Raw genomic sequence first — 25,634 nt, forward strand, 5'->3', positions numbered from 1 at the left:
GATTTTATTCATTCCTTTGTGAGAGAGAGAGAACAAGGAGGGGGAGTGCGAGGCAGAGGGAGAAGCAGGCTCCCTGCTGAGTAAGGAGCCAGATGCGGGACTCGATCCTGGGACTCTGGGATCATGATCTGGGCTGAAGGCAGACACGTAACTGACTGAGCCACCCAGGTGTCCCTAATATAATTTTTTATACATATGTTCAAATATTTAAAAACATGAATACAATGATGAGAGAAATTGAATGTATAAAAAAAGAACAACAACAACAAAAAGAACAAAATGCAATTTCTAGCAGTGAAAGAATGCATTATCTTTTATGAATAATTCATCGGAGGAGCTTAAGAGAAGATTAAACACTGATGAAAAGATTGGTGAACTTGAAGATAATGGCAAAAGAAACTAAACTGAAGGAAGAAATCAAAGACTGAAAAAATTAACAGAGCATCAGTGACCTGTGGGACCTACTATGAGATACAATTTTTGAGTAACTAGAATCTCAAAGGGGCAGGGAGAAGAAAATATTTGAAAAATAATGGAAATATTATTCCATTATTCCATAATGGAAATACTTGAAAAATAATGAAAAATGTTCCAAAATTTTAAAAGTTTTATTGAAATATCATTCACATGGCATACAATTCACTCTTTAAAACTATACAGTCTGAGGTTTAGTATATTTACAGGCTTATGCAACTATCACTACAACCTAATTTTATTTATTTTTTTTTTAAGATTTTATTTATTTATTTGACAGAGAGAGAGTGAGGCAGTGAGAGAGTGAATAAAAGCAGGGGAAGTGGAGGAGGAGAAGCAGGCTTCCTGCTGAGCAGGGAGCCCGATGCGGGGCTCCATCCCAGGATCCTGGGATCATGACCTGAGCCGAAGGCAGACGCCTGACGACTGAGCCACCCAGGTGCCCCACTACAACCTAATTTTAAGTCAGGGGTTTAAAATAAACCCCTGCAATCACAGTCAGTTTTAGAGTATTTTCGTTATCTCAAAGAGAAAGCCTATGCCCGTTACCTATCCTCTCCCTATTCTGGCATCCTCCAGCTGGAGGCAACCCTAATTTATGTCCTGTCTGTACATATATGCTAATTCTGGATAATTCATGTAAGTGAAGTCATCATGTAATATGTGATCTTGCCTGACTAGTTTCTTTCACTTAGTGTAATATTTTCAAGTTTCATCCATGTTGTAGTGTGTGGTGAGTACTTTTTATTGCTGAATACTATTTTCTTATATGGATACACCACATTCTATTGCATCAGTTGATGAACATTTGGGTTGTTTGCTTTGCCTGGTAAGAGTAATGCTGCTATTAACATTTGTGTGAAAGTTTTTGTGTGGAAATAATGTTTTCAGTTCCCTTGGGTATATACCTAGGAGTGGAGTTACCAGGTCATTTGGTAACTTTATGTTTGGTATTTTGAGGAATGAACAGACTGTTTTCCAAAGTGGCTGTTCCATTTTACGTTCCCACTAGCATTGTATAAGTAGTATATTTCTCTACATTCTTGGCCAGCACTTGTTATCTTCTCTCACTGATTATAGCCATCCTTGTGGTTATGATGTAGTATTTCATTGAGGGTTTTATTTGCATTTTTTTCTTGATACCAGATGATGTTGATCTGTTATTGGCCATTTGTATATCTTCCTTGGAGAAATCTCTGTTCGGATCTTTTGCCCATTTTTAAGTGGGTTATTTGTCTTATTTCTGAGTTGTAAGAGTTCTTTATATATTCTGCAAACTAGATTTTTGCTAGATAAGTGATTTGCAAATTTTTTCTCCCATTCTCCAGGTTGTCGTTTTCCTTTGTCTTTTGAAGCACAAAAAGTTTTAATATTGATGAATTGATGTCTTTTCCTTTTGGTGTTATGTCTGAGAAACCATTGCTTAATTCAAGGTCATCGAGATTTATGCTTATGTTTTCTTCTAATGGTTTTATAGTTTTAGTTCTTTTTTTTTTTAATATTTTGTTTATTTATTTGACACCGAGAGAGAGATCACAAGTAGGCAGAGAGGCAGCAGAGAGAGTGGGTAGCAGGCTCCCTGCCGAGCAGAGAGCCCAATGCGGGGCTCGATCCCAGGACCCAGAGATCGTGACCTGAGCTGAAGGCAGAGGCTTTAACCCACTGAGCCACCCAGGCGCCCCTATAGTTTTAGTTCTTAAAGTTAGGTCTGGGATCATTTTGCGTTAATCTTTGTATTTGGGGGGGGCTTTTTGGGGGGAGTGGGTATGTGAATATCCAGTTATCCCAGACCATTTGTTGAAAAGACTATTTTTCCTTGTTGAATTGTGCTCTCACCTTGTCAAAAATCAATTGACTATAAATGCAAGAGTTTATAATGGATTCTCAATTCTGTTCCATTGATCTATATGTCTAGTCATATGCCAGGATGACACTGTCTTGATCACTGTAGTTTTGTAGTAAGGTTTTTTGTTTTTTTTCTTAAGATTTTTTTTTTTTTTTGAGAGAAAGAGTGAGGGGAGGGGCAGAGGGGGAGAGAGAGAGAGAGAGAGAGAGAGAAATAGAATCTCCAGCAGACTCCCTGCTGAGCACGGAGCCCACCTGACGCAGGGCTCAATGCAGGGCTTAATCTCACAAACCTGAGATGGTAACATGAGCTAAAATCAGGAGTTAGATGCTTAACCGACTGAGCCACCCAGATGCCCCTATAGCGAGTTTTAAAATAGGGGTGTATGAGTCCTTCAACTTTCTTCTGACTTTTCAAAACTGTTTGGGGTATTCTAGATCCCTTGCATTTCCACATGAATTTTAGGATTAGCTTGTCAGTTTCTACAAAAAAGCCAGGATTTGGATAGAAATTATGTCAATCTGTAGATTGGCTTGGAATATATTGCCATCCTAACAATATTAAGTCTTCCGATCCACGAACATGTGTGTTACTCCATTTACTTAGGTTTTAATTTCTTTAAACATTGTTTTGTAAATTTCAGTGTATAAGTCTTGGCTTCTTTTGTTATAATAATGACTAGGTATTTTACTTTTTGATGGTATCATAAATGGAACTGTTTTCTTAATTTCATTTCAGAATGTTCATTGCTGGTGTGTAGAAATACAATTTATTTTTGTATATTAATCCTGTGTTCTGTAACTTGACTGAAGTTGTTTATTCATTCTAATACTTGTTTGTATGTGTGGATTACTTTGAGTTTTCTGTATATAAGATCATTCCATCTGCAAATAGAGATAGTTCTACTTTTTTCTTTTTTGATCTGGATACTTTCTCTTTTTCTTGCCCTGATCAGAACCTCCAGTATAGTGATAATTAGAAGTAACTAGAGCAGACATCCTTCTCTTTTCTGATCTTTGTGGAAAGCATCCAGTCTTTCACCTTTAAGCCTGATCCTAGCTGTTAAGTTTCCAGAGATGTCCTCTGTCAGGGTGAGGAAGTTCCCTGCTTTTTCTGCATTAATTGAAATAATTATATTTTCTCCCTTTTATACTGTATGATGGTCTGTTACATTAATTTTCAGATGTTAAACCAATCTTATATTTCTGGGATAAATTTCACTTGGTCATCTGTATAGTCTTTTTTATATGTTGCTGAATTTGGTTTGCTAACATTTGTTGAGAATTTTTACATCTCTATTCACAAGCAATATAGATCTTTACTTTCCTGTGCAATTTTTGTCTGATTTGCTATCAGGATAATACTGGCCTCAAAAAATGGGTTTGGAAGTGTTTATTCCTACTCTATTTTCTGGAACTTGTGAAGAATTCATATTAATTCTTCTCTGACTATTTGGTAAAATTTACCGGAGACACTATCTTTTCTTTGGGCCTGATAAGCCTTTCTTTGTGGAAATCTAAAAATTACTAATTTGATCTCTTATTATTATAGACCAAATCACATTTCCCATTTCATTTTATGTCAGTTTCAGTATTTTGTGTAACCTGGCAATTTCTCCATTTCATTTAAATTATCTGATAGGTTAGCATACAGCTACTCCTAGTTTTCCCTCATAATCCTTTTTATTTCTGTAAGTTTGGTAAATGTCCCCTCTTTTATTCCTGTTTGAAGTAATTTGAGTCTTCTCTCTTCCTTTGGCTGGTCTAGCTAAAGGATTGTCAATTCTGTTGATCTTTTCAAAGAACCAAATTTTGGTTTCATTGATATTTTTTTTGTTGTTGCTTTCTACCTTCTGGAAACCAATAATAAGGAGACAAATCTTTAAAGCAGCCAGTGGAACACCAGACACATTGCTCGTAGAGGCAGATGAAGCCCTGCAATACTGCAGATGATGGAATAGCCTTACACTTGAAACAGTTGCATTGATTCTTTAGAGAAGTTGATTAAACAAAAAAAGCACATTTCCTTTGAGTCTGAGGATGTCAGCTTGATCTCTGCATGAGGCAGGCAGTATGCTTTATCAGAAAACCCTTTGCTGTCCCTGAATTCCTGACAACCGCTGTGTCCTAGAGTTCTTCAGAGTAGAGATGGTGATTTGTCTTTCTAGCACAAAGGGAGAGAACACAAGGAGTAGGCCCTGCTGCCCCTCCCTGCAGTGCTAGTCCCAGTGTCTGCAGGAGTCTGTTCTCATTATGATGCTTTTAGGGAAATGGTTTTTCTCCCTGATGTTAGCCCTAATCCAGTCGTTATCAACCTTCGCTGCCCTGGAGAATCAGTCAGGAAGCTTTAAAAAAAAATACTGAAGCCCATCTTCATACCAGACCAATTTAAATTTAGAATCCAGGCCATCTGATTTTGTGCATGTGTATGTGTATATGTATTAACTATAAAAAATATGCATATATATGAATACAAAATGTATATGTATTTGTATGTTGTGTGTGGTGGTTTTTGTTTGTTTGTTTAGTTATTATGTGGAACTTTTAAAATATTTCCCAAAGTGGAAAGAATAGTGATCGTCATACTGGTGGTGTGTTGAGGAAGAGCTAGTTCATATATTTTTTTTTCAAAGATTTTATTTATTTATTTTACAGACAAAGATCACAAGTAGGCAGAGAGGCAGGCAGAGAGAGAGGAGGAAGCAGGTTCCCTGCTGAGCAGAGAGCCCGATGAGGGGCTCGATTCGAGGACCCTGGGATCATGACCTGAGCTGAAGGCAGAGGCTTTAACCCACTGAGCCACCCAGGCGCCCCTCATATATTTTTTAAATACATTAAGGGTGGGTGTCACATTAAAGTTGGTGGCATTTAGATTCCACTGACTTCATCTTAGAAAGTAATGTTTTATTTCAAATTGTCAAAATTCACAATACATTAGAAATTACGTTCCTCACAACCTCTTAAACTTATTATGAATCCTTACAGACATTAATAAAGGATATGCAAGAGAGAACATGCATTAAAAAATTTTTTTTAAGGGCATGAGAAGGGAAGAGTCTGACCATCACTCATCTGGATAGATTGCTTTTTTCTTTTTGGAGGGCCTACGGCCGTTCACTAGGATATAATTTTAAACCTTGTCTTTGTAGTTCAGTGAAGCAGAAACAGATCCATACTCTACATACAATTTCATCTGTTTAAGGATTGATAAACAATAAATGCGGCAGAAACTTAAATGTGCCCTTACAGAATTGTGTGCGTATGTTTGATCTAGCATTTTTTTCTTCTCTTCTCTCTTTTTTTTTTTAAGATTTTATTTATTCATTTGACAGGGAGAGCAACAGGCAGAGTGAGAGGGAGAAGCAGGTTCTCTGCAGAGAAGGAAGCCGGATATGGGACTTGATCCCAGGCTCTGGGATCAAGACTCGAGCCGAAGGCAGCGGCCAAAGGAACTGAGCCACTCAGGCCATCCTGATCTAGCACTTTGTTATCTAATCTGTGGGTAACAGAAGCTAATGTGTTTGTATGATACAAAGTTACTATCACTGTTTTTAATATTTATTAATATAATTTTAATAGTAATAATGAAATCATTCTCTTCTGAAATCAGCTTTCCATTCCTATTACTACTTTTAAATTATTCCGTGATCTATTTCTAATTCTCTTGGTCCTCAGAAGAGAGGTGAGGTCATTTCCTGGTTTAGGAAGGACTGTGTGAACAGGCTGCTTTTATCCTTGCAGGGGCTTTCCTGGGTTTCCATAGCAATTACAGTGGCTCCCATCACTGAGCACCGCTTGCTGCAGGCTGAGCACTGTACCTGTATTCTCTCTAATGGCCATGATCGCTGTGGGAAGATGATTTTATCTTTTTCAGTTTACAGCTGAGAGTACTGAGGCCCACAGAGATTAAGTAACTAGCCCAAGGACACAACACAAAGCTAGTTGGTGGAGAGGCGGGACTCGCCCCTAGATGGTCTAACCGATGATTTCCACTTCAGCACATGGCTCTCAGAGCTCTGGCTTTGGGCAAAGAGCATCCAGGTGAGGAACAGAAGAAAGAACATTGGATCAGATCTGAAGACCAAGGCTCTCTTTCTAGTTCACTGCCTGGTCAGTTGTGAGACCTAAGTAAGACACTTAGCATCTTTCAGTCTGTGTTGTTGTTGGAAATTTGCAGGATTATGTGAGATTTAAACTGTAATCAATATAGGAGTATGAGAGAGGATTAGTTTACTCTGTCTCCAGCTCTCACTTTGTTGTAGACTTGGTCAGATACCATCATATCTATCTTTTGACCACAGAGGAGTTCATAATACATCATTTGATTTTACGGAATTAGGAATGAGATTTTTTTTTCCATCTCCATTGAATGCTACAATGAATGGATTGTCAAGAGCTTGGAAGTATATGGAAGTGTGTAGTATCCCTGCCTAATTCTGGCGTTGGGGAAAGGAGTCAGGTAATGTGGACACAGGGAAATGTAGCACATCTTCTTAAATAGAAGAATATCACATGTGAGCATTCTAGATACATGAATTGAATGAACCCGAGTAAAGAATTTCTAAATTGTTCATGTTAAGCTCTGAATCTGGTCTCTGTCTCTGGTGATTTATGTAAGGATAGAGTTAAAAAACAAAGAATGTCATGTATTAAAGGAACATCATTTATTCTTTGGATGAGGAGAGAAGAAATTTCTAAGTTCTGGCTTACATGATCTGATTCCCGACTCTAATTTTAAGAATCTAGTTAAAGTTTCTGCTGACTCAAAGGATTGTTGCTTCTCCTAAAAAATTCTTCAAGTGTCCTCTATGTTTGCTTGCCTGCTTCTGGCTAGCCTTTTAAAAGAGAAAAGAAGAGCATTTCGGATATTAAAAATTCTTTATATATAAAGAATTAATGAAGGCCCATGAACTTATCACCTTGCTTGAGAGATAGTCAAAGCCCCTGCATCCCTCTCCCCATCACGTGTCCCTCCAGTGGGAAGCAGCAGCCTGAAACCTGAAGTCTACCACTGCCATGCCCCTCTTCGTAATAGGTGTGTCTACTTCAATGATATGTGGGATTGCTTGACATGTTTTAAGACTTTATATAAATAGAATAATACTGAAGGTATTCCTCTTCCCTTTTATGATTTTTTCCTTCAGAATGAGAATGTTTTTGAGGGTTGTTTATATTAATTCAGATAGTTCTAATTTATTCATTTTCACTGTTGTATGGAATTCCACTGTATGGAGACATCATGTCTTAGTTTGGGCTGCTGTAACAAAGCACCACAGGCTTGATAACTTATAAACAACATGAATTTATTTCTTACAGTTCTGGAAGCTGAAAGTCTGAGATCACGGTGCCAGTATAGTTGGGTTCTGGTGAAAACCCTTCTCTGGGTTGCAGACTGATTTCTCCTTTTATTCTTACGTGGAGGAAAGAGCGTGAGCTAACTCTGTGGATTCTTCTGATAAGGTCTAGCTCCATTCTAAAGGGCTCATCTCCCAAAGGCCCCTACCTCCAAAGACCACTGCATTAGGGATTAGATTTCAACATAGGAGTTTTGGAGGAACACAAACATTCAGTCCATAACACTCCATAATTTACCCATTCTTCTGTTGATGGATAGTTTGTTTTGCTGTTAGAAACTGTGGCAGTGCGCAAGCTTGTTTTTGTCTCCTTATGTCGGGTATACACGTCCTCAGCCTTACTAGGTAGATTGCTGGCCAAAGTGATGCTGCCAGTTTATATTTTCTCCAGAGGTACTTGAGTGTTCCATGGCTTTTAGTCCTTGCTCCCAGCTGTCGTTACTGGATAGGACAGAGAAAAAGTGCAGGGTGATGAGCAGTCAGATGCCCTTAAAGAACAAGTGTCTATAGAATAAAATCCAAACTCCTTACCATGGTACACACGCCTCTGCTTTACCTGGCTTCCTCTTACCTGGCCGGCCTCTCCAGCCTCACCTCATTCCGGGTATCCTTCTATGGCAGGGACATGCAGGCAAACTCCTTTCCACCTCCAAACTGGCTGTTCTCTGCGCCTGGAACACTCTCCTTCCAGCTCCATGCATGACTGGTTTCTTCTCAACCTTTGTATAGCAACCCCTCAGAGAGGCCTTCTCTGATCAGGTAATACAAATGTAGTCCTTCTATTTATCTTCCTACTTACCCCATAGCTCTCATTCACATTACTGGGTTTGTTTGTGGGTTTTGGGTTTTTTTTTCCATTGTATTTATCAGAATTTGAAATTAGCTTGTTTTTTGCTCACTGGAATATAAACTCTGCAAAGGCCACATACAATGCCTGACATGTGCCAAATTTTTATTGAGTGAGTGAATGTATATATGAATGCCTTCTCCACATGGTGACTTGTTACCCCTTCCTGTCACTTCTCCCACATTCACTGTCCCAGCATTTTGCTGACCACTGGTGTGTATATTGGGTGAATGTAGAGGACCCTGATGGTATCCATACAGACACCCTGTCTAGTGCTATCTGTTTCCTTCTGACATGTCCCAAGATCTCATGCATTGACTCTATCCACAGTTGAACCTCTCTCTTTGGACTGAGGTCAGGTCATCCCCCTGTACCTGCAATGCCCAGAACCAGTGACTCCTGCCATCTTTCTGGAGGTCATTGTGGCTTCCATAAGTGCTTAGTAAAGGATGAGGTTTGCCTGACTCATCTCTGGCCCTTTCTTGCTAACTGATAGGTGTGGAAGACTCCTCAAGGCACTGAGGATAGATTCATTTACTAATGTCCGGGCGGTGGTGACTTTGTGGGCATCATTTGAATCACTTGTGATTACTGCATCCAGTTGACCTACTAAAGGGATTACTTGTTCCTTATGGAGAAAATACCCTGATTATTCTGAGATCAGTCAGTTGATTCACTCACCTTCCTGGGCTGGGACAGGTGGTCTCTTTTGGGTGCTCCCTGTACTACTCCCAATCACTGCACTTACCTCATTGTTCTGTTATGCTCTCTTTTTCCCTGAGAAGAGGAAACTGAATTTAAGCATTGTATCACCAGTGCTTGGCACAAAGTAGTCATTTAATAAATGTTTATTAAGCAGATGAAGAAATAAATGGATGGGGTGAATTCTGGACCTGGAATGAAAACCGGTTTATTAATATATTTGATTTATACAGAGAGAGTTGCCTGCTGTGTGTCTAACTGAAATTTGTAAGCAGTCATAGCTCAGCTCTAGAGAAAACCAGGTTCTCCACACACTGTTGAGGTAAGAACTAGCCTTTGAATGGGGCACTGTTAGTCTGTCCTAAACCCACAATGCCAAGCACGGCTGGAGCAGCGATGAGACACCCAGAATTCCGCTCCAGGCCGTGTATGTCCCTGGTAGAGATTTCACTTTGTTTCTTCATTCAGCATTTGTCAGGTGTTGGTATGTTTTCACATGAACAAGGGAGCAAGAGGCTGATTGTTTTCCCACTGTGTTAGCACTTTGCTTAATAGTTTCACAGAGGATGTGCCTGGGGTATTCAGAAAATGACTCATATGAGCATCATCACTGAAGAATCTGGATGGATGTTGCACTGTTTTCATTTCCCAGTGCCAGTCCTGTAGAGCAGTGTGTAAAAAGCGGGTGCGAATAGCAGTGTTGGTTTGCACCTAGACTCTTCTGTGCATCGTCTACTGCTGGGCCACCACGAGGTGTGACAGAGAGAGTTCAGCGGTTCTCTTTCTGGCTGTGGACACACATACAGTCTCTTTATCACCCTCTTTTGATTTGCCAGTTTGGCTCCAATCAGGGTATCCTAATTCCTAGATTTCACTCTGAATCATAGGGGAAGAAAATGGTTAAGACACTCCCCATCGCTTCTCAACCTGAAGGTCAAGTGTAGTATCCGATAAGACACTCCCTCCAAGGAAGCACGGAATTTGAGAAGAGTTACCTTTTCATTATAAGAGGACTAGAGGATGTGTTTTTGGAAGTTTAACTCATTTCATATTGTCTCAGTTATATTTATATGCTTTAAAATTATTTTATTTTCCTATATTGAATATATTCCTAAAAGATTCCTTACATTGTTTCTGGAATAAGGTAGAGCAGAAAATATACATACATAATATTTGTTGTAGGAAAATGAAACAATAGAATAATAATTATTTAGTTTGAAGTAAAATACATTTTTATATTATTTTTTTTAAAGATTTTATTTATTTATTTGACAGACAGAGATCACAAGTAGGCAGAGAGGCAGACAGAGAGGAGGAAGCAGGCTCCCTGCTGAGCAGAGAGCCTGATGCGGGACTCGATCCCAGGACCCCGGGATCATGACCTGAGCCGAAGGCAGAGGCTTTAACCCACTGAGCCACCCAGGTGCCCCTAAAATAACATTTTTAAATCACCTTTTGTGTATTATCTAACATAGTTGGAGAAAAGCACAGTTCATTTCTGTGTTTTACAAATTATTATTATTATTTTTATTTTATTATTTTTTTAAATATTTATTTGAGAGAAAGGGAACAAAGGGGGAGTAAGGGAGAAGTAGGCTCCTTGCTGAGCAGGGAGCCCAGTGCCAGGCCCAATCCCAGGACCCTGAGATCATGACCTGAGCCCAAGGCAGATGCTCAACTGACTGAGCCACACAGGCACCCCTAAAAATTATTATTAAAATATAAAATTTGCTTCTGAATGTTCACCGAAGGCAGGGGGAGCCTCGGGGCTCAGTCGGTTAAGCATCTGCCCCTGGCTCAGGTCATGATCCCGGGGTCCAGGGATAGAGTCCTGTATCAGGCTCCCTGCTTAGTGGGGAGTTTACTTCTCCTTCTCCCTCTGCCACTCCCCTTTTTTGTGCTCGCTCTCTCTCTCTGTCAAGTAAATAAAAAAAAATCTTTGAAAAACATAACCATACATAAATCCAGATAAGGGACTAGAAACTAGCAATAGAGCACCATATTAAAGATGGCTATTTCCCTGTGGTGGGATTATGAGTACTTTTAACATCTTTATACTTCTGTAATCTCCCAGATTCTCTACGAGTTCATATTACTTTTGTTAGCAGAAAAGACCACCAATGAAACGGACTTTAAAATATTTAGTTCATATATCGTAAAAAGTTTGCACAGGCTGATACACTGGATATGGTTTTACATTCTGATCCCAGCAGGGCTTTGCTGAACACTGCTGCCAACTTTACCTGGAGCAAAGAATTGTAATTTCTTTGCTTATCAGTTACATTGAAGTACATATATGTCTTCTTAAAATGTGATCATTTTATCTGTCAAAAATGTATACATAAAATCTAAAATATGCATAAACAAAAATAAAAGTCATAATCCTGAGATCAGAAATAAAAAGAGACAAAGCTTTAAGTACATCAGTGATTTCTTTAACGTTTACATCTGGAAAAACCTACACATGTAAAGTGTTTTCTTCTCCCTCAATTTATTAAAATAATACTAAAGTATTAGTATATGACAACTTTATGGCCATAAGAGTAATTTTTTTGAAGAGGTTGTTATTTAAAAAAAAAACAAACAACAACAACCCATGAATTAACAGACTGGATTATTCAAAAATGAGATTGCCTAAAACAGCCATATGGAAAAGCAGACATTGATATATAAAATCTATGGCATACCCCAATCCACTTTTTGTACATATTATTGTTGTATTGTTATACTGTATCATTATTGTTATTTTAACAGTACAATCCTTTAAATAAATAAAACTGCCCTGACATATGATCCTAATAGATTAGGGTTAATAGATAAATAGATTTAGATATGTTTTTCACTTGGAAACATTTTATTTTTAATACATTTTTAAAGAAGCAACATCAATTTCTTTATTACATGTAGTTACTTTTAAAGTTAAGATAATTTTGAAAAGTGAAGGCTTTATCTGATCTGAAGAGTAATCAGAGTATGAAAGTGAAGATAATTTTAAATAAATTCTGTCCCTAAACATGAAGCAACATGATTAAAGATGTCATTTCATTATCCTGCCAGTCCCCAATTAAGTTCTCATTCAGTATCCACTATGGGTTTAGCATCCCCAAATAATTCTTACCGATGTACAAAAAACAGATTCAGTTAAGGCTTTGTTGTGATTAAGTGTCTACTACATGCTACTTTTTCAGAGCTGTACAGATACATATTAGTTCAATTAGTTTAATACTTGTCTCACTTGATAGAAACTAAAAGTTCATCAGTGAAAAGGAAGAGGGGAGAGGGCAAAAATAAAATTGAAACATTTAGCATTGATCAAGACGTGAGTCTAGGAACCTCTGTGCGTTCCCCAGCCAGAGGCCTCACTTTTCGAGGTGGGAGAGCAGAAGCCTGGGTCAGGCAGGAGGGGTGGACATGGGGTAGATGGCACTTCCCTGTGATCCTGTGCTCCTGAAGCTGCAGCAGGGGTTTTCCTTGACCTTCACTTCCGTAGCCTTTTGGATGGGTTTTGGAAGCATCTAATCCTGCTTTCTTTCTATTTTTTTTTTTTAAGAGTTTATTTATTTATTTGACAGAGATCACAAGTAGGCAGAGAGGCAGGCAGAGAGAGAGGAGGAAGCAGGCTCCCCACTAAGCAGAGAGCCCGATGCAGGACTGGATCCCAGGAACCCGGGATCATGACCTGAGCCGAAGGCAGAGGCTTTAACCCACTGAGCCACCCAGGCACCCTGCTTTCTGTTTTTCTGATAGAACTCTGATAATGGACACTTACGAATGATTATGCTCATTCTCTGGTGTCCTAAAAGTGAGTAGTTTTCCAACTATGAATGTAAGCTACTGATGACTCAGGATGTGTTCTAAATTTATAATAAACCATATTTCTTGGTATTTCCTGGTCATTACACTTTTCTTGAAATCTCTCGCACCCCCTCCCAAAATAACAAAAAATGAAGGTATCATCATTTAAGTATTTTCATTTATTATAGCTGATATTGTGTTCATTATATCTTTTTTTATACCAGAATTGTGACAAAGGGCAATTAGTTTTACAGAAAGTGAAGTAAGATAGGAAGGTTGCTTTAATTTTTCCCAAACCTGGCTGGAGGGAAAATTCGCACATCCTTCAAGTTTATGAAACAGGCGCCGAATCTTTATTAAGTTGGCCAGCAGCAGCAGATCATCCCCATTCAGGTACCGGAGAACTGGAATATCCTCGGGGTTAGGGAACTTTTCAGCAAAGAGAAAGAGAAGGGAAGCTCAGGGCCCTGCCTGTGGCAGCCAGGAGTTTGTGGAGGCAGCACCAATTTGGAGTAGGATTCCCTTGATTCCTTATCTACAAAGCCGGGTGGGAGGCGGGATAAGGTTGGGCAGCGGTGTTAATCTAATCTGAAGGAGGAATGAGCTAAAATGCTGTGGAGATTTGAGAGACCAGAGCAGGCCTGACCACATAGAATTTGAATACTTTCAAACGCTCACATTTTATTCAAGTAATGTATCAGCATATACTGAGGGGAGCACCAAGATGCCTCAAGCACAGCCCCTTCCTGGGGAGATGCCCAGTGGGGAGAGCATGGTCAGTGCTGGACTGGAGGCTAGGAAAGCGCTGAGCAGGCGGCCTTCCTCAGAGAAGGGAGCACCTCAGCTGAGTTTTCAGGTAGGACCCGGACCACTGAAACTCCTTTCCTTCTAAAATGTGCCCCTGCCCCCAGGAAGCCATTCCACATTAACCTTTCCTTGACCCTCCCTTGGCCTCTGCGCTTCCCCTTCCTCACAGCCTTTGGTGATTCAGGCTGATGTCTGAATTCCTGCAGCTGCAGGAAGGGGAATGATCTGTCAGGATGGTTTTGCCTGTGTGTGCCCATATGTGGATTCAGGACCAGCTTAGGAGGGGCATTTAGCCTCAGTGGAGTGGGCTAAATGCAACCTGCCGCCATCAGTGTTACCACGTACCTACAAGAGACTCAAGAACGCACAGCATTCCCTTCTGCATCAGAAGGTAAGAAGGGAGGAAGGGAGGGACAGGGAGTATGAGACAAGAATAACAAAGAATGGACCAGCATTTATAAGTTCCCTTCAATCCTGATTCCATAGAATCACAGAAAACTTTTTAAGAGAGTAAATCAGTGATGGTTCTAGGAAATAGAAAAGATTCTGATCAGCAGGAATAATCTTACAGAATTTCTGAATATCAAAAAACAGATGGGACCATATCCATAGAGAGGTAATATGATCAAATAAAACCACTAACCCAAAACACATCCAGAAGTGAGAAGGAGGAGGGACCCTGAGGTAAATGCTAGAACAATCAGTTGATCAGTTGGGAGGCAGCCCTTATGTGGATGGGGCTGCACCTGTTTTCAATCATCGTGCCCCCGAGGCTGCACAGGCTGGAGCTGGAAGTCTGGCCCTGGGGCTAGCCTTCTGCCCCTCAACATATACCACTTTTCCAAAGGCCCCACAAACAAGCTTCAGTAAGTAAAATATGCAGGAAAGTAGGGATTCTCAAATACAAAATGAACACACAACCTGGAATTACCGAATATATGAGGAAATTTGAGGCTGTGAGAGAGAGGCCAGATAAACCTATCAGAGATACCAATATTCAAGGAGACAGCCAGAGGAAGACTCGAATATGTATGGTTAATATTTTCTGAGGGAGAGAATTCTTGTCAAAGAGAAGCAATAACTAGAGGACTTGGAAATTCTATGCATATAGGAAAAAAGATGTGTTAACAATTTTATTTTTTTTAAAGATTTATTTATTTATTTATTTGACAGATGGAGATCACAAGTAGGCAGAGAAGCAGGCAGAGAGAGGAGGAAGCAGGCTCCCTGCTGAGCAGAGAGCCTGATGCGTGTCCTGGGATCATGACCTGAGCAGAAGGCAGAGGTTTTAACCCTCTGAGCCCCCCAGGTGCCCAATGTGTTAACAATTTTAGAGTGATCATTAAAATGTATTAAAAGGTTGAGTCTGTCAGGTTGAAGAAAGCAACAAAATCCAGTTATATATTGTTTGCAAGAGACACATCTAACTTAAAATTGTATAAAAACATTGAAAATCAAATAATGCAAAAAAAAAAAAAAACCAAAAACACCACACCAAGCAAATGCTAACTAAAAAGAAAGCCGGTATAGCAATCAAACATCATACAGAATAGTATTTAAGGCAAAAGTCACTTGTAGGGACATTGGGAATAATACATGTTGAAAATATAATATTTTTGTCAAAATAAAAACAAAGAATTTCACTGATAACACTGAATCTCATAATGGGCAGAGCTGAAGAATTAATAGGTGAGGTGGAAGATCGGGCTGGCCCAAGGCAGAAGGCACAAAGCACCAAGGAGATAGTCAACATCTTGAATTTCCTAACCACAGCCTTGAGAGTCAACTGGGGAAGACCAGAAGCAGGGAGACTCATTAGGAAGCTCTTACAATGATTTAAACAAGAGATGAACTCGGCCCAAGAGGCAGACAAAGGGTTGGTATTAGAGGACATGAGAAGATTTGAGACCATGGCTTTGAGACCGGAGGGGTACGGGAAGTGGGGTTTATAGGACTTGCAGGGAATAGATGTGAGGCTCTGACGTGGAGAGAAGGAATACTCCTCCAAAGTGGCCTCAGCAGGGAAGGAGTGCAGGTGTCACTGTCTGAGGTGGAGAAGACTGGATGGAGGGGGGCAGGCATTCTCTAGGATCTAATTTCGCCAAGTTTTTTTCCGCCAAGTTTTTAATGCCCTCTTACACATGCAAATGGAGATGCAGGGTTTCACATCCTGGGATGTGAAAGCTAAAAGTTCAGGAGAGAAAATGAAAGGATTATCAAGATGGAGGTGGTATTGAAGGGCAGGAGACTCCATGAGACCACCTAAGGAGGGATTCACCTAGGGATATGAAGAAGAGCCCCCAGGGGGAGGCCTGGTGCCCCTCAATATGTAGAAAATGCAGAGGTGAAGAGAGCAAAGAAAAAAGGAGAAGGAACAGTTCCCGAGGTGGAAGGAAAATCAAGGGAAGCAAGGCAAGAAATGCTTCCAGGAAGAGGAAGTGAACAACTGGCTGGTACCACTGGGAGGCCACTCCATGTGGCAAAAATTACACTGCATATAAAATGTTATGGAGCCATTAAGAATAAAATAGACAAATAACGCTTTTGGAAATGTAGACATGGAAAAACCTCTAATACTCCTTAAGTGGAAACCAAAAACAGAATCCCCCCCAACAATACAAGCAATATGATCCAATTTTTATTGTAACAAAGATGTGTATGAATAATTTATAAATACATTGAACAGAGAAATACTAAATTTGGGGTAGTGATGACCTTTAAGAAAGGGGTTAGAATAGATGATGAAAGGATGAAAGTGGAATCTTGACTTTTCACTCTATTTCTATATTATTTGAATCTTCGAATATGAGAATGTATTTAACATATCACTTTTGTAATTTTTAAAAACCTAAAGAAAGGCTGATCATGAGGATAATGAGAAATGGAACATCAATTTTTTTTTTTTTGGCATCAAAACGACTCTCTTCTGATTAAAATTCATTTCTTAGGAGCAAAGGGGGAGAGAGAACATTTTTTACATTTTTGGTAAGAAGGCATTTACCATGAATGTAACCAGAAAGAAGCCTATCTCATCAATTTCTAACAAAGAAGCTTGTCTGGAGCCTAAACAGAGGACCCCAATAGCCAGACAGATGGAAAGTGGCTGGAATAGTGCTGAGTGCGTGGTAGACCCTCTTGGGGGTTTGGAGTTGGCAGACTCAGAAGTGTCCCTTTTGTTTGGTCTCTACGAGATATTCCTGCCTGTGCTGAATATGGAGGTCATATTTCCACTTATTTAAAAGTGTAGAAGTTTTCAAGGTTGACCACACCTTTGAAGTCTGGAGCAATCTCTTCCTTTTAAAAATTGATGAAACAAAGGGCTTTGAGTTTAACTGACTTGTTCAGAGCCACACCCTAGATATGCTACATAGACCTCTATTTATCTCTCTCTTTCTCTCCATATATATATCTCAACATTATTGAGTTATATAATTGACAAACTCTGTGTGGAGCTATCATTTATTGAGTACTTAGTTGGTACCAAGCACCATGCTATATGATCTATACTTTGTATTCTTGTTGAATATTTGGCAATCTATTTGGTGGGAATCATTATCCCCATCTTATAGATGAGGGAACTGAAGTTCTGTCACCCACTTAGCTAAGTGGCAGAGTTGACGTATGAAACTATGTCCTTGTAACCTGAAGGCCACGTTCTTAACCATGCCACTCACTGACAGTGTATTCTAGGCCATGCCCTGGGTAGAGTAGAGCAATCCATAAGGCAGAGATTTTGTCCTGGAGCTTACCATCTGGTAGGCAAGGCAGCCACAAGGGCAAGTAAGGCAGCATGGTCCATCAAATGCAGGGACAGAGGTGAGTACATGAACACCCCCAGGGAAAGCCATGATGGACCCTGATTGGGCAAAGGTCTAGGTGGTCTGGAAAGTGTCTCCAAGGAGACGGAACTTATACTTGGTCTTTAACGTGGCTGGAACCCAGGGTCTCCTGACTCAGCCCAGGGCTTTCTGCCAGAGCACAAAGGAAAAACAAACGCAGTACAAAATTCTAAACCCAAACCCCCAAAGTAGCACTACTTGGTCACAGAGTAAACACAGTAAATGTTAGTTTTATCCGCTCTGTACTAAAAGGAATTTCTGAAGAACAAACAATAAGGTTACCTCAATTCCATATGAAATTTTCACTATGTGTTTTTTTCATTGAATTCCAAAACTCTTAGTGGATAGCAGATTACACACAAGTATAATCTCTCAGTCATAATACTAACAAGAGTCATTTACTCTCATTATTCTAAATGCTTTGAACTGTTTTCAAAAAATGTACCTACCTTCACTTTGGTCCCAACACTGATTCTTGCCTGTTGGCCCATTGCTAGAAAAGTGATTGAAATCTTGTCTTGTTCTAAGATGCGAATTCCAATGTAATGGTTCAAAGCCAGAAAGACAGGTTTAAATGAAACAAAGGGTGAGGAAGCAACAGAACTGGACCAATTCCAAGCCCTTATTCTGTTGCCAGCTTGATCCGAGTATTGACCTCCCAAGATATTGATGTATACCCTGGGCAGAAAGGAAATTGAAAATTACAAAACATCATATTTTACTTTAACCTTGAAATTAGCCCTGTTGCTTGCTAGCCAAGGGGAGCAGCAGTTTTCGCTAGCCAGCGGCATACAAATAGTGCAGAACCTCAGGTAACCTTGTGAGTGGTGATACTGTGACTGGATTTTATACTAATTTAGAGTGGTGGATCCAATTCAAGACCTACTGATAAACCAAACTGGGTCCCAAAGATGGAACCACGATGGTAAAGGGATCTGGAAAACTGTGTGCTGGGAAAAAGGAAGGGGGAGCAGGGAAGGTTTACTCTGGACAGACAAGAAGACATGGAGGTGAGGCAAGCAGGCTGTATCTGAAGAGGGGAGAAGACCAGTGCTTAAATTTTCCCCAGGACACAATGAAGACCCCTGGCTGTTAAGTCCTAGGAAAGACCTCATTGGCCTGAGTACAGGACAGCTGTGTTCTAACAGTACCCAGCGACTAGGAGCCAGGAGTCCTCCTAGGACGGTTCTTGTCAGGGCTGGGTGTGGGCAGGAGAGACTCTGGGAACATCTCTGAAATGGCTCAGGATGCCAGTGAAGAGCCTTGTGATGGAGCACAAAGTAGAGCTTAGACTAACGGGGCCTCCGTACTCTCTTGGCATAGCTGATGCCACATTTACTACATTATATACATATCAGGCCCGGCACAGCCTGAGCCCCAGTGGCACTAGGGACTGCCATTCTACTTAGTTATCTCCTCGTGCGCTCTCACTGTCTTCCAACTTGGATCTCCATCCCTTTCTTGAAAGGGAATACGTACAGCTCTGGGTATTTAGAAAGTTTGCTGAATTTGATAATAAATTATTTTTTTTAAACTAGATGAATTGGCCATGAGGGGTCCTAGAGTAAGATAATATCTTATTTCCCCACTGCTGATTAGTTGACAGTAGTCTAATAACAGAAGTGTAAATGAGAAATTGAGTCGATGATCTTATTGTAGGTGGGAGGAAGAAGTTTCCTTTCATCTTGAAATGTGGATGAAAGTAAAACTTGGGTAAAATTATGTAGAAAAATTGTTCACTTAATAACATTCTTTGAGTCTATATCATGTACATGCTTGTAGGGACAAATATTCAGAGTGTGACTTCAAAGACCGTCTGTCCAAGAGGGGAGATGGACTTGCTACACGAAAGCCAGAGGCAGGTAGAAGGGGCTATGAGAGTATGCAGAAGTCACATCAGAGGGTCGGGAATTCAATTAGTGGGTCAGGGGACTTCACAGACAGGAGAACAGTCCTAGAAACCAATGAAGATCTGGTGACAATTAAGACAGTGCCCACCACATATAATATAGAATTGCTATTGAACCCTGAAGGATAAGTAGAAATTCTCCAGTACAAATAGGGATAATGGACTGCTGCTTTAGACCTAAAAAACACAAGTGTCTTAACTTTCTTAAGTACTGGTAGAATGTCCAGACTTTGTCGATTATGAATGGAGTTTCTCAAGATGAGGTAGTTATTCCTGTACATAATTTAAAGGGAGAGTATATGTCTTTCTGAAAAGTTCAGGAAGTTGGAACTGCATTTGAAGTTAGAACCCAAATTTTACTTTCTCAGGCTAAATGATATGAGGCAAAGTCACAGAGTAGATAAGTTCATAGATTAAAATGGGATCAGGATCTGTAGACATTTTGTAGGTATGTTATTATAAGTTATAGCTATAGGAATATTGGAATAGTTATAGATATATCTCAAAACATAACACACACAGAAAAACTATAACAACACAGTATGGCAGCTTCCATTGTAAATTATTTCCATAGATGATGTAGTATAAAATTATCAGGCATACCTCTAGAGAAACCACCTGGGTTCATATCCCAAATCCCTCATGTGACCATATAATTTGTTTGGAGATTTTTTTTTCTAATACTGAAATACTGAAATCACAAAATTCATATATTCTTACTGTTTATAAAAAGAATGTGATGAGCTTTGTTTTACGTAGCTGTCTGGGATTTTTCCACTGAGAAGATATGGGACGACATAAAAAAAAAAACTTCTCTGAGTTGAACATTACTATCTAAAGACCACTAACTTAAAAAATTCTTACATTCTGTTTACTTTTATCATTTGAAAGAAAAAAAGAAAACCTCCAGCTATAAGACGGATAAATTCTAGGGATTTAATGTACTGCATAGAGATTATAGTTAATACTGTATATATATTTGAACATTGCTGAGAGAGTATATTTTCAATGTTCTCAACACAAAAAAGAAGTGGTAATTATGTGACATGATGGAGGTGTTAGCTAATGCAATGTGATAATCATTTTGCAATATGTAAGTATCAAATCAACACATTTTATGTTTTTAACTTCTATGATGTTATGTCAATTATATCTCAATAAAGTTGGAAAAAATGAAAGAAAAATAAATTTTCAAAACCAGTCCCCCCCCCCCCCAAAATGGCAGCAAGAGAAACCTAGAAGCCTACCAGACATTTCCATTGGGATGATAGCACGAACTTCTCCCAGAAGAATCTAACAATGCCAGGATCGCAGGGTCAGTTGGCATATCTTCTTGGACTATACAAGTAAAACCATTTATTTTATTGGGCACTCGGATGATGGCTAGGTTTCCGGATGGGTAACTGAGATCAGATAAGGTCCTTTGAGTTGTTCTAATGGCCCTTGACTATTCCGAGAATAAATTCAAATTTATGAGAGAGGCTTTGAAACCATTCTGGAATGGGAGCTACAAAAAGCATTTTATGCTTTTTATGGGATCAAAATACATTAACAAGATGCAAAAAGTCACAACAAAATACCAGCAAATGGAATCTAGCAACGTATAAAAAGAATTATATACTATGCCAAAGTGGAGTTTATCCCAGGAATGCAAGGTTGGCTTGACATCTAAAAATCAATCAATGAAATGTATTGTATTGATAGAATAAAGAGCAAAAAAAAAAAAAAAAAGATAATCTCAATATACACAGAAAAAATATTTGACAAAATCCAATACCTTTTCATGAAAAATAACTCAAAGAAGTAGGAAAAAAAGGGAAACTTCTCAACCTGATAGTGTCTAACAAAAACCCACAGCTGACATCATACTTAATGGCAAGAGGCTGAGTGATTTCCCCCTAAGATTGGGAACCAAATGAAAATGTCTATTCTTCCCACTTCTATTCAACATTGCACTGAAGGGTCTAACTAGAGATATTTTATGAAAGAAGAAACGAAAGGCATCCAGATTGGAAAGGAACGATGTGAAACTATCCTGCTCTTGTATATAGAAAATCCTAAGGAATCCACAGAACAATATATTAGACTAATGAGTTCAGCAGGGTTATAGGCTACAAGACCAATGTACAAAAATTAAATTGTACTTCTGTATACTAGCAGGGAACATTCTGAAAATGTAATTAAGAAAATAATCCCATTTACAATAGCATCAAAATGAATAGAGTCTATTGAGGAAAATTTACTGTTAATACTCAGTCCTATCTAAGCTGATCAGAGAAGATTAGAGGAAAGGTAAATACAAGATTGACTCTGAGTCATTTTGAAAAGCAGCCAGGGCCTTCAAGAGAATTAAGAATTAAAGACAGGGCCTGAAATGATAACTAATGATAGAAGCTGGAGGGTGTTATGTAAAATTTATTGATGTAATTAAAATAAAACCTACACTTTTTCTCATGGGGCCTTACCTAAAACTTCATTATACTTCCTATGCCATGAAAGTCATTTTTCTGCTTGATTATTGGGGTTTGATTAAACTTTGAGGAAACTATAACCAAACATGTCTTTCTCCTATAAAAGTGGGGACTTCAGGCACCAAAAATCTCTCCTCATTTCATAGCTCTGTTTTTTACTTTCCTTGATGTATTAAATGGACTTTGTGTCAAAATAGTCAATGGCTTGGCCATGAGGTGGATGATATCAAGTGATGAATAACTTAGTGTTCCATAAAATGGATATCGAATTTTTGTATTAAAAAGTAATGTGCTGCTCAGAGATGTATAAATTGGTACACATTTTCTGGGGGACAAAATCTATCAAAGTTTTAAAATGCCTAATTTCTCAGTCAGAGTTTCTACCTCTAGACATTCAATTCAAGGAAATAAGTGAAAAGTATAAAATGAAGTCTACACAGAGCTGTTCATTTAGCTGTTGCATATAATAGCAAAAAATTGTGATACTGCCTTTGAGGTTAGGTTAAATGAATTATAGTACATCTCTATAATGAAATACCTTGTGGTTATAAAACCAGTGGTGTATTTCTATCTCTATTACATATTATATGCTCATAACATTGTTATTTAATATTATTATATAAAGAGGGCAAGTTGAACAATATGAATAATGAGTTGAGGAATTGACTTTTAAAGAATTATATATATATATGCTCATAGAAAAAAGGAAAGGTGTATAAAAAAGATGTTAACAGCTTTTCTCTAGATGACAGGGTTTGGGGTAATATTCTTTCTTTACAGTTTTCTATATATTATATATATAATAAAGCTAATAAAAATAACTTGTTGAAAGGATACAATATTTGTGTTGTTCCATCAGGAAATGAAGTCAGAAACTTGCTCCCATGTTTGTAGTGCTTCTCCAAGAGCTCTTTCCTCATGATCTATGTATGTACAACAGAAAATGAAAGGTCCCTTAATGTTAATTGTTCCAGATACAGTGTATTAATTATGATAATAACAGGCATTGGTTGCTTGCTAGGCAGTGATACAAACCATTTCTTAATTTAAATTTTCGGCCCTGCAACAGTGACAAGAAACAACCTTAAGAATCATTAAAGATTATTCCTGGCCCCTCCCGATAACTTGATAAAAGCTTTCAGGCAGGAATCTGACATTACATATCTGTTTGAAAGGCTTTTTAAAAAATTTTTTTTACCTTATTCACATATTACTCTAAAAAACAGAAAATTAAAGAGCAGCCCTAGCACAATGGAAATATTCTATGTGCTGATTGTAGTAGTGGTTACGTAACTGCCAAAATTCAGAGAGCTGTACATCTAAAAAAGGTGAATTCAACTATATATATAAATTATACTTCTACAGAGTGACTTTAAACTCAAGTACGATCTGTAGCATCTGGTCTGTCTTCAGGATTGCTCTTAAAGTTATTTGAGTAAAACACTGATGGCATATGAGAAGAAGAAAAAAATACAGGGAGATAATCCTTATTATATCTCCAATTTTAACTATTTTATATGTAGTACTTAATAGGGAAATGAATTTGTGCCCAGTAACATTTTATAATGAAAGATTCTTTTTAATCCTAATCTTGTATTGATTCAATACAATTGATTATATTGAATAACAATTGTATTGAATTACAACAATGTAATCGATTCAAGGATTTCTAGGGCTAAACAATGAAACCACCGAAATATTCATGTAAATGTTGCCATTTATTTTGGAAGATAACACATTTTTATTCATTTTAAAAGTTATGAATATGAAATACATTAAGAACAGTGCTAAAACATGCTGTTTTGTTAGTAATTATAAAGTGAACATCCATTGTTATCACCAACAAGGTCAAGAAATAGAATAATACCAGTACTCTAGGAGCCCCTCTGTTTGTCTATCTCAAAGTCGATACTTTCTTTCCTAGACATAACCGCTACCTGACTTCATAGTCATTTCCTTGCACTTTTACAATTTCTAAACAATATAGCTTTAATTTTTCTCATTTTGAATTTTACATAAGTAAAAACATACATCATGTGTCTTTAATATTTTCTTTCTTTCTGTTAATATTATGTGTGAGTTTCATGCATGTTCCAGTGTGTAGCTGTGGTCCACTAACTTGCATTTGTGTATAGTATTTCAGGGTATGAATTTATCCCTATTTATTTAATGGTTATCTGAGTCATTCCCAGTTTTTGACTATTACAAACTGAGAACATTCTTATGCATGTATGCTGGTACTCAGTTCCCCTTGGATATTATGGCCATTTGAGAAAAATGGGCCAAAAAAACTCTTGAACACTTCTGAAAGGAGAAATCTCAAATGGTCAATAAATGAAAAGGTGCTCAACATCATTAGTAACCTGGAAAATTAATCTGGAAAATTAAAACCACAATTAGAGATCAGTATATATCTATCATACTGGCAAAGAAAATGTAAATTCTGATAGTACTGACTATTGGAAAGGATGAAGAACAAGAGTCACTATTGTTTGCCTCTAGTGAATCAATGTAATACAACAACTTGGAAATCATTTTAGCTTCATCTAGTAAAGTGAAAGACAGGCATAGCCTGGGATTCAGCAATTCCATTTCTGGGTATAGTATCTGAGAGAAGGGTAAATATTATAGCTGAACTTCAGACGTGGATAAATTAAGTTTACTTGCTGAAAATTTCTAGGGTAGCCAGAAAAATAACAGGGCAGAGAGTATAACTCCCAAGCTTGTAGAGGTAGAACAAAAAACAGAATGATATATTTTAAATATCCCTCCCCAAAAGACAAGAAAGAATAAAGGAAAAGAAAAACACATAACAGGGAACAAATAGAAAATATCAAAGAATGTCAGTAATTATGTCTAAATAGACTAAATACTCCAGTTAATAAAAAAAGAATGCCAGATTAGTTTTAGTTCTTTTTTTAAGGAAAAATTCCAACCATATATTGTTTACAAGAGACAAATCTAAAATCTAGGGATATAAAAAGATTATAAATAAAAATGATATATGAAAATACTGAAGAGCATTACTAGAGATAAAGAAGATTACTTCATAATGATAAAAGTTTAAATCCACCAGGAAGATACAACATTACAAAATATTTTTCCCATATTTAGATAATTTCAACATATATAAAGCAAAATATCCCAATAGGAAAAGGAAAAATTAAAAATTCCATAATCATAATGGGATATTTTAGCCTACCTCTCTCAAAAATTGCAAGGATTTTTAGACCAGAAAGGTAATAATAAAATAAAATATTTGAATAACACCTTTCATAAATTTGACCTAATGTTCATGGATTGGAAGATTAAGTATTTTAATGATGACATTCTTCCCAAATTGATTTATAGATCCAATGTAACTACAATTCACATTTTAACGAGATTGTAGTATTTGTATGTGTTGAGGTAAGGGAGGTCTTCACAAGTCGATTCTAAAATTTATAGGAAATACCAAGAACTTAGAAGAGCCAAGATATTCTTAAAGAAGAAGACTGAGAAAGACAAATGTGATCTACCAAATATTAAGATATTAAGATCTATCTATAGAGTAATTAAGTAATAAAGAAATCTATGATACAGAATAAAGAG

The 25,634-nt window shown here is 38.1% G+C and overlaps 1 protein-coding gene across 1 annotated transcript in view; it reads right to left on the reverse strand.

Moving 5' to 3' along the window:
• Positions 1-13,182: 13,182 nt before the first annotated feature.
• ERICH6 (glutamate rich 6) overlaps positions 13,183-25,634 on the reverse strand; it is a gene marked incomplete at both ends in the record, with an annotated part of 32,976 nt that continues 20,524 nt past the window's right edge. The window contains 4 exons of the mRNA XM_080801762.1: positions 13,183-13,446; positions 18,113-18,341; positions 20,820-20,975; positions 22,881-22,966. Coding sequence (XP_080657888.1) covers positions 13,183-13,446; positions 18,113-18,341; positions 20,820-20,975; positions 22,881-22,966 — 735 coding nt within the window. The remainder of the gene's footprint in view (positions 13,447-18,112; positions 18,342-20,819; positions 20,976-22,880; positions 22,967-25,634) is intronic.

The sequence above is a fragment of the Martes martes genome (genome assembly GCF_963455335.1).
Source record: "Martes martes genome assembly, chromosome: 1".
In the NCBI taxonomy this organism is placed as follows: Eukaryota; Metazoa; Chordata; class Mammalia; order Carnivora; family Mustelidae; genus Martes; species Martes martes.